We start from the raw sequence: 10,156 nt of genomic DNA, 5'->3' as shown, positions 1-10,156 counted from the left end.
AAGGACATCTCTGTGAGTTCAAGGCCAGCCTGGTCTATGTAGTGAATTATAGAGCAGCTGGGACTATAGGGAGATCCTGTCTCAGAAAAACCAAAAAAAAAAAAAAAAAAAAAAAAAAAAAAACCTGAAAGAAAACCCTAGAGGTTTCCTATTCCTAAAGTCCTGACCAGCTAACAGATTTAGAAAGTTGTGTTTTAGTGATCAAAATATGGTGGAAAAAGTGTTGATATTAACTTGATTTTTTTTTTTTCCTTTAAAATTGTTTAGACTAATTTTAGAAAATGCCAAGTAGGAAATTTGCTGATGGTGAAGTGGTCAGAGGTCGATGGCCTGGGAGCTCCCTTTATTATGAGGTAGAGATTTTGAGCCATGACAGCAAATCCCAGCTCTATACCGTCAAATACAAAGATGGAACTGAACTTGAACTGAAGGAGAATGACATCAAGGTAAGAAGAGTACCTTTGGCTGTAGGGAGTAACTAGTAGTAGTTTCTGAGTTCAGGGTAGCTGTTTGGAGGCATAGGGTCAGACTCCTGCTTTGGGGCTCCTATTCTGGGATGTGTGAGTGAGGTATGGGTACAGATCCCAGGAAGCCCAGTGTTCTGGCAGTGATGGTTGGTCCTTTCTGTCTCCTCCATTCTGTAAGGTGTTTGCTGCAGTGGACTTACACAAGCTAGGAATAGGGCCTGGTCTCAGGACAGGTCCAGCACTGGTTGACACCTGAGCTGAGTGCTGGGGACAAATGGGGAAACAGGTATTAGGGTGGTTTTTCCGGAGAAGGCTGCATGCCAAAGGCCTGTGAGTGATGGAGACAAAGTGCCAGAGGGGTGGGGTGACTGGGGGCTAGCAGAGGGGTAAGCAGGAGGCAGACTGCAGGAGTTTTTAATACCCCATGTCCAGGGCTTGGGCCTCGTCCTGAGCACTGATGCTTTAATTTAATTGGAGTGACATTTCTTAGATTTGAAGTCTGCTCACAGCTTCTCAGTCTGGTGAGCACTTGAATTTTAAACTATCTTACCATTTAGATCAGATGTATAAACACTTAGATCAAATGCATAAAAATGAAGGAAAAAAGTATATCTTAAATAAAACTGCAGATTTTTAGTTAGCTTCTCCAGATATGAAATTAGTTTGTCAAAATGCTCCAAAAATTTCTATTTAGAACTTTGTTATTTTGGTCCTTGTCACACACCAGTACCTGATAGTTTGGATCCATGCTCCATGGATTACACTTTGTGCATGCTAGAAAATGTTTTAGGCTTTTTTGGTTCTAGAAAATGTTTTGGGCTTTTGGTTCATGGGGTTTCTGCAGCATGGGAACAGCTCCCCGCAGTATGGAATATGATTTTCTTTTGATGTTATCAGTCACTTAAGGGATGTAAAAGCCATCCTTAGCTGAGGGCTACATATATGAAACAATGCATGGCCAGAGGCCCAGTTTGCCTTTCTCTGGTCTAGATCCCTAGGAAGGAGGAAGAAGTGATTTGGAGTGGGCTAGGACAGGGTGCAGCTGAGCCAAGTAATCTTTTCAAGATCCCCTTGTGTGTTTGCAGGGGGAATCTGTGGGACTGCTTACTCTTTGGAAAATGGGTTGCATGCTAATTTCTTTGGTGTTACTGTATCACTTTTTAAATTATTAGTTACCATATCAGTTTTAATTATTATTAGCTGTAACCCTTCTTAATTTGTATAGCTAGTTGGGTAGACACTAAATGGAAATATTGTCTAAGCATAGTGGGGGGAAGCTATATTTGTCTCCTAAGAGCTGGGGTCATTGCAGCCTTTTCCCGTTGGTTTTGTGATCAGTTCAGATCCTGTGGTTCCCTTCATGGTTTAAGAGTAAGTGGCAGCAGATAGTGGCTTTTACTGACTTGTCTAGCTTAGCTATGTTACTGGAAGTTTGAGTATTGATGAGCTCTCTGTTGCCCTCTCTCTTTCTAGCCTTTAACATCCTTTAGGCAAAGGAAAAGTGGTTCAACTTCCAGCTCTCCCTCCAGACGCCGAGGGAGCCGTGGGAGCCGGTCAAGATCACGCTCTCGATCCCCTGGCAGGGCACCGAAAAGTTCCAGAAGATCTGCCTCTGCTTCCCACCAGGCTGACATTAAGGAAATGAGAAGGGAAATTTTGGAAGTTAAATTGACCCCACTTGTGTTGGTACCTATCTTTATCTTTTACAGTGTTTTCGTGTCAGTCTTCCCTTTATGAAAATGTTTATTCAGTTATTTGCAGTTAATGCTAAAATGTTAGTGAGATAACAAGCATGAAGTGATAGCAAGTGTTTGGAATAGAAAGTACAGTTTTTTAAATATCCAAGAAAAATCATTTTTAAATTTTAAATTAGTTATTAGTGTGTGTAATGTGTGTGTGTGTGTGTGTGTGTGTGTGTGTGTACTGTGTATATAGGTGTGCATATGGAGGTTAGACGACAACTTTGTGGAGTTGGTTCTCTCCTACCACTTTTTTTTGGGGGGGGGGGCTTTTTGAGACGCCTTTAATTTTTGCCCATGCCTTTAATTCCAGCACTTGGGAGGCAGAGGCAGGTGGATCTCTGTGAGTTCGAGGCCAGCCTTATCTACATAGTGAGTTCCAGGACAGCTGGGGCTACAGGGAGACCCTGTCTCAAAAAAACCAAAAAAAAAAAAAAAGAATGTTTAAATTTGAAACAGACGTAGCTGTAGGCTACAAAATGAGACCTAACTTCAGGGAAACAGTCTTGTCTCCTAGCACCGTCAAGCCTGATCATTTTGACTATTTAAAGATGACTATTTTCAGTGAATGACTTCTCATAGTGCATGGATGGCAGTATCAGGGTGTGTGGCCTGGAGACCTTGCACAATGAGTATTACAGTTGATATTATATGTAGTATATTATTTGTTTGGTTTTTCAAGACAGAGTAGCCCAAGCTGGCCTTGAACTTGCTGAAATCTTCCTGCCTCAGTCTCCTGAGTTTTGGGATTATAGGTCTGAGCCACCACATTTGGCCAATGAGTATTTTTTAGTTTTTATTTTTTTCTCCTTTCATTTTGGTCTTTTTTGAAATAGGCTCCCCCTGTAGCCCCAGCTGGCCTAGAACTCACTGTGTAGACCAGGCTGGCCTTGAATTCGCAGAGATATGCCTGCCTCTGCCTCCCAAGTGCTGGGACTACAGGCATGTGCCACCACACCTGGCACTGGCCAATGAATATTCTAAATGGTAGACCAAATAGAAAGTATTTGAAGTGTAAAGAATTATCTTGTAGTCCATTCACTTAAAACTATAGACTATATAGATACTGGTTTGTAGTCAGACATTTAAAAAAAAATTTATTTTTATTTTATGTGCATGCATGTATTGCCTTCATGTAAGTAAGTGCACCCATGTTCTGCAATGCCTGCGGAGGACAGAAGAGGCTGTTGGATCCCTTGGAACTGGAGTTATAGTTGTTAGCTGCCATGTGGGTGCTGGGATTTGAATCTGGGTCTTCTGCAAGAACAGCCAGTGTTCTTAACTGCTGAGCCATCTCTCCAGACCCCTGTAGTCAGACTTTTTAAATGTAAATATATTGGGGATAACTTTCCATGACATTTTTCTACCTTTTTTATGTTGCATTTTGTGTGTGTGTGTGTGTGTGTATGTGTATGTGTATGTGTGTGTATCATATAGTTGTAGTGTTAAAGTCAGCTTTGTGATACAGTGTAGTGTTTTTAAGTCTTCACTACTTTAAATAACTATTTTTATGCAACATCTGGTTATCTCCTTAGGATAAGTTCTCACAAGTGAACTGCTAGGTCAGATGGGTGACACAGATCAGACTTTTACTACATGAAAGCCTGCTTTCATTCTGGGTATTGCATCATTTTTTTAAAAAAATATTTTATTATTTTTATGTGTACACGTGTATTGCCTGCATGTAGGTAAGTGTTGTGCAGTGTCCAAGGATGACAGAAGAGGCTGTCAGATCCCCTGGAACTGGAGTTATGGACAATTGTTAGCTGCCATGTGGGTGCTGGGATTCGAACCTGGGTCTTCTGCAAGAACAGTCAGTGTTTTTAATCGCTGAGCCATCTCTTCAGCCCCCAGTTTTTTTTTTTTCCCCCCATGGCTTTTAAGAGGCTTTTTTACCCGCCCCCCCCCCCCCAGTGTTTTGCTCATTACCATGAGTTTGCCCTTTCTGCTCTGAATACCTTGCTACTTGTCAGTGACTTAGGCTAAGGAGCGGATGCTGTGCACTGTTCTGTCACACTTAATATTTAAGGGCTTAGATTTTTATGCTGTTACCTTGTCCTGGTAACAGGACAGCTATAGCCTGTCTTTTCCCTGCCAGTGGAGCCCTCCCCTCTGCCTGTGTGTGCAGGGACCATGTTCATGCTGCATGCTGTGTGTACAGGACTTCATTCAAGCTGCCTGGTGTGTGTGCAGGACCTCATTCATGCTGCATGCAGCTTGCTCATCAGGCACTCCTTTCCACTCCTGGTTGTGGTCTTCCTCAGTAATTCACCTCACAGTGTTAAAGATTCTGTCCATTTCATGGAGAGAATGTGGTTTACACTCATCATGGCTTGGAGTTGACTGCCTGTGCTATATTCCATTTGTGCTTACCACAGTTTATTCTCAAACCGAGAAGCTGTGTGTAGCTTTTAGGGGCATCCCTCTGCTGATAAGTGATTCATTGGTACTTTGGTAAACTCATGTATGCTGAATGCCCCTCTGCTTAGGAAGACCTTGATTTGAACTAGAGCCTGTGACTGTGTTAATGCTGTCATTTGTCAGCTGGCCTTTCAAAAGATATGCTTGGATTTTTAATTCGTTTTTTTTTTTTTCTTCTTGGCTTACTAGTGTTTTAATTTGTTGACTTACAGAGGAGGGAAGTGACTATTTTAGATATACATTGTCTGAAAAATCTTCTGCAAGACAAATTACTTATCTTTTTTCAATAGGAAATTATGAGACTGAGTTTGAGAAAAAGGGACATGTAGCTGGGGTGGTGGTGCACGTCTTTAATTCCAGCACTTGGGAGGCAGGTGAATCTCTGTGAGTTCAAGGCCAGCCTGGTCTACATAGTGAGTTCCAGGCTAGCTGGGGCTACAGAGAGACATTATCTCGGGGCGGGGGAGGTTATAGGAAGGAAAAATTAAGGTTAAATATCAGGTAGTATGAAATTAAAACAATAATCTATAGTCGTAAGTAACATCACTGTGCACTGTTTCCATTGTTTGGCTGTTCTGGGGGCAGTGAATGTTTTTTTTTTTAAAGCCAACTAATGAATGAATTTATCAGTTTTTACTTCTGCCTTTCATAGCAGTTGTTATAGTATCTGACAGTGAAATTATTAAAACATTTAGTGTAGTAGTTGAAAGATGGGGGATCTGAAGTCTGTTCCAAAACTGGGCTCTGTTAGTGCCTCCTTGCAATCCCAGCACTTGGAAGGATGAGAGGATTGGTACAAGCTTGAGGCTAGCATGGGTTACGTAGTGAGTTTCAAGCTAGCCTGGGCTACATAATGAAACTCTGTAAAAACAATAAAAAAATCTAGTATAAACTTTCCAAGAATTAATAAAATAGTTTTAAAAAATTAAAAAATCTATAGTGTAAGGCCTCTGAGGACTGGGAAAGTGTAATTGATTTTTATCTCTTTGTTTTTAACAAAAGGCAGCTGAAATTCTTTGAAATTAAGTCTGTGGAAATCTTTTATTGCTTGATTTCACAGTGGTAATTAGTCACCATTGTGTCCCTTTTTTAATAACTTACAGTCTTCTGATTAAAGTGTTTTATATTCAATTTAGAAGCCATTTGGAAACAGCATCAGCATATACAATGGTGAGCCAGAACGCACCGAGAAGAGTGACATTCCTCACAAAAGCATGCAGTATCAAAGCGCTTTTTCATCTGGGGTAATTTTGTTGTTGTTTATTTTTCCCTAAAGTCTTATACTGGAATTAGTTGTATTTTATAATCTGTTCATAGTCTGTCTTTAAAACTGCATATAACTTAACATTTATTCTTGTAAGTCCACAGCTGTACAGAGATGCTGAATTAGCATTTGTAGTAATTGTTGACTTTTGGTATTTAATACTTTATTTTTATTTAGGAAAGATTCATTTTATCACCAGAAGGCAGTTACATATCTACACAGTATAGCCTTCGTCCAAGAAGAGAAGAGACCAAAGTCAAAGGAACAGATTACGAGGAAGAAAAGCTTGTTACAAAAGGACCTGCACCTTTGAGAATCTCTGAAGTGGTCACCCCACAGAGGAAGGACTTGGAGTTTGGAGGAGCACCTGGTTGGTGCCAGAACTTCATTGGGGGGGGCGGGGGGAGGGGGGCACATTTGCTCCTATGTGCACAGGAAAGGTCTCTCTGTAGCAGAGAGAGGAAGAATAGATGGGAGGCTGAGGAAGAGTTTACAGAGAAGAAACAGCAGTGTGAAGGCCTGAGCTTTGGGGGACAGTCATGGAGTAGAATAGATGCTGGAATGTGGCTGTATTTAAACCTTTGGCTGTGTGTTAGGTCTTGAGCAGAGAAATGCAAAGAAGTGATGGAGTTTGACCTGAGGGCTGTGTAGAGGAATGATAGAGGCTGGCGATCCTGTAGGGGCAGGGGGATTGAAGTAATAAGATGGCAGGCCTGGTGTGAGCCTTCACAGCAGAAGCCAGGGTAGCATAAAGCAAGGTCTTGCTGCTTGCCCTACCTGCTAGGCAGGTTTATTGTGAGGGCCAAAGAGGAACAGTGTGCAGAGCCTGTGCAGATGGAGCTGAGGAAAGTTGATGGGCTAGTGAAAGAAAATTTTTGGCCAAATGGCTTACAGTTTAACGTGGTTTACCTGCTCTGCATGCTCTTAAGTTATAACCCTTGGCTAGTCTGTCACAGACGGTATCCAGCAACGCCTAAAATCTGCGTGCTGCACAAGTGTGAGAGTATTTTAAATGTTAGAAATGTATGGATTTAAAGTGTTAAGATAAAAGGACTCAAGCAAGGTGTGGTGGTACATACCTTTAATCCTAGCACACAGGAGCTTGAGGCAGGTAGATTTCAGTGAGTTCCAGGCCAGCCGGGTCTACATAGCAAGTTCCAGGTCAGCTAGGGCTACATAGTAAGAACCTGTCTCAAAACCCACAAAAGACTAGAGGGCTCCTTTTCAAGCTGACTGTAGTGGTTCATGCCTATAATCCTTATACTGGGGTGGTTGAGGAAGGAGGATCTGTAGAGGTCAAGTCTGGGTTACATAGTAACTTCCAGGGCTAGTATAGGCTACATAACAAGGCCCTATTTCCCCTCTTAAAAAGATTAGAGTGACCACTGTTAGATGTTTGGTCTTTCCTTTGCTGGTGTTTCAGTTCTTGCTCCTCTGGTGGTTGGTGTTGAATATTTCAGAGCTTGGCCTCTGAGGTAGGACTTAGCTGTCTGGGGCTGAATTTGTGCTTTTACCACATTGAATGCCCATGGTTGTTTGCCCATTGGAAATGAGAAAGTGATAAAGAGGGTTTTTTTTTAAAAAAAAATTATTTCTGTGTGTATGAGTATTTTGCCTGCGTGTACGCAAGTCAAACGTGTGCAATGCCTGTAGAGACCAGAAGAGGGCGTCAGACCTCCTAGAGTTGGAGTTACTGATGGTTGTGAGTCACCATGTTGGTGTTTGGGAACTGTAACAGCAGCCAGTAGTACCCTTAATATCCAGCCCCAGGTTTTTAAAAAAAATTATTTGTGTGTGTGTGTGTGTGTGTGCGCGTGTGCTCGCGTGCTGTAGTGCTTTTGTGGAAGTCAGAGACAACTTGCACCATGTGGGTCTTGGACACCATGTGGGTCTTGGGGATTGAACTGAGGCTGTCAGGCTTTCACAGCAAGCACCTTTACCTGCTAAGCCATCTTGCCAATCAGAGGTAGTTTTTTTTTTAAAAAATATTTTATTTATTTTTATTTTGTGTATGAGTGTATTGCCTGCATGTGTGTAAGTGCACCTGTGTTATACATTGCCTGCGGAGGTCAGAAGAAGGCATCAGATCCCCTGGAACTGGAGTTACAGATGGTTGTTAAACACCATGTAGGTGCTGGGAATCAAACCTGGGCCCTCTGCAAAAGCAGTCAGTATTCTTAACTGCTGAGCCATCTCTCCAGCCCCAGAGATAAGGAGTTTTGATGCTACATTACAAAGTGGTTTTAGACAACTAGCCAGACCTGAGTTTTGACCTAAAAAATAAAACCCCATAAAAAAAATAAAGCAGGTGTTTTTTAATTATACATAACCTGGATTGAAGTTTGAGCTTTGACTGTGGACTGACTTGTTTGCAGGTGCATTCTTCATCATGCTGGGCTTACCTGGTTCCCTGTTCCTGTTGCTTTTGCTGTGTAGACAGAACGATCCCAGTCTGTTGAGTTTTCCTCCTCCTTTGCCAACTTTGGATGAATTATGGGAAACCAGAGTGTGTGGTGTCTACCTCCTCTGGTTTTTTGTTCAAGCTCTGTTCTACCTCCTACCAGTTGGGAAGGTAAGTTTTTGCTGGGAGCATGTAACTTCCTGACTTTTCCATTGCTTACACATAAATTTATAGCAGTTTTAAGAGGATGCTATCAGAGCTGTCAAAACTTAGTTTCTGCTATGCACTATAATTCACTATAGTGATGCTATAGTTAAGCATCACTTTTAAAATATGATTTAGATTTCTCTTTTTTCTTTTTGTTTCTTTTGTTTTTGTCTTATTGAGACAGGGTCTCTCTCTAGCCCCAGCTGACCTGGAACTTGCTATGTAGACCAGGCTGGCCTCAAACTCAGATCTGCCTTCCTCTGCTTCCTGAGCATGTGCCACCATACCCAACGATTTAGATTTCTTGTATAACTTTCTGTATTGTTACTTTTCTTTTTGCTGTGATGCAATACCTGACAAAAACAACGTACAGAATGATTTATTTTGGATCACAGGTTGAGGGTGCAGTCCACATGATGGCAAGAGAGTCAGGCAGCTGGGTACACGGCATCCATAGCCAGGAAGCAGAGATAGACAGTGCCAGTACTCAGCTTGCTTTTCTCCTTTTTCTTCAGTCTAGGACTCCAGTCCATGAAATGGTGCCTCCCACATTTAGGGTGGGTCTTCCTACCTCATACTAATCTAAAACTTCTTCACAGGCATGCTGTCGTAGTTTGTTCTTCATTGCTGTGACAAAATACTCTGACCAATACCAACTTGGTTTTAATTCAGCTTAACATCTCTCAGGTCACAGTTATCACAGGAGTCCAAGGTAGGAACTCAGGGCAGGAACCTGGAAGCTGGAGCACAGGCCATGGAGGAATGCTGCTTACTGGCTTGCTCCCTGGCCCCTGCTCAGCCTGCTTTCTTATGCAACACAGGCCCAACTGCCCAGGGATGGCACCACCCACAGTGGGCTGGGCCCTCCCACATCACACAACAATCAAGAAGATGCCTCACAGACATGGCCACCGGCCAGTTCAATGGAAGAAATTCCCCAGTTGAGGTTCCCTCAACTCAGGTGTGTCACGTTGACACTAAAGCTTTCCAGCACACATGCCTAGAGGTTTGTCCTCCTAAGTCATTCTTGATCCTGTCAAATTGGCATTCAGTATTACCATCACACTTTTCAATCCAAATAGAAAGGAATAAGTAATTTGGACATCAACTTGACTCTTGGTAGAGACAGTTGGGGAAAAGAATATTCTCAGTGTGTTCACTTAGGTATTAGAATCTTAACTCATTGATTGACTTCTGAACTCAGTGAATTTTAGCCTGCTTTTTTTCTTTTCTTTAGAGCATGTTTTCAATTTTGATCCTTTTTAGAAATTTGTTGTCAAGAACACTGTGCTTTTCAAACTTGTGTAGTGTCTTTTAGATTCCCTCCTGTTGCGAAAGTGTAGTTTTCTCTTCCTTCAGTTGTGTACTTTTCTTAGAGATATATTCAAAGGAACATGAGATGCCCTAAGCAATAAATAATTTATTTCAGGATCTTATTCTTAGGGCATTGTACCTTTGCCAGTCATAAGTTCTGTTAGGAGTTTGGAGTGGCTAATGCCAGTGTTAGGAGGGTAGAGCTGCAGTTCAGTGCTGTGGAATCTCACTGTAACTGGTTCCGTCGGGGCTTCTTTGACCATGGATCTTAGTCATTATTACAGTAGGCTCTCCAGTCAGATTCAGAATAAGTTAGGGTGATACTAGTTCAGGCTAGATAGTA

The 10,156-nt window shown here is 42.0% G+C and overlaps 1 protein-coding gene across 1 annotated transcript in view; it reads left to right on the top strand.

Annotated features, from left to right (window-relative positions):
* The window catches only part of Lbr (lamin B receptor), a 32,141-nt gene that overhangs the window by 4,111 nt on the left and 17,874 nt on the right, over positions 1-10,156 (top strand). The window contains exons 2-6 of the mRNA XM_008823720.3: positions 268-446; positions 1,941-2,153; positions 5,764-5,871; positions 6,069-6,261; positions 8,267-8,463. Of these exons, the coding sequence (XP_008821942.1) occupies positions 282-446; positions 1,941-2,153; positions 5,764-5,871; positions 6,069-6,261; positions 8,267-8,463 (876 nt within the window). The 5' untranslated portion in view covers positions 268-281. The remainder of the gene's footprint in view (positions 1-267; positions 447-1,940; positions 2,154-5,763; positions 5,872-6,068; positions 6,262-8,266; positions 8,464-10,156) is intronic.

The sequence above is a fragment of the Nannospalax galili genome, unplaced genomic scaffold, assembly GCF_000622305.1.
Source record: "Nannospalax galili isolate Female #2095 unplaced genomic scaffold, S.galili_v1.0 scaffold368, whole genome shotgun sequence".
Classification (NCBI taxonomy): domain Eukaryota; kingdom Metazoa; phylum Chordata; class Mammalia; order Rodentia; family Spalacidae; genus Nannospalax; species Nannospalax galili.
Note: the sequence above shows the minus strand (reverse complement) of the source record. Positions and strands in the feature narration are given on the sequence as shown.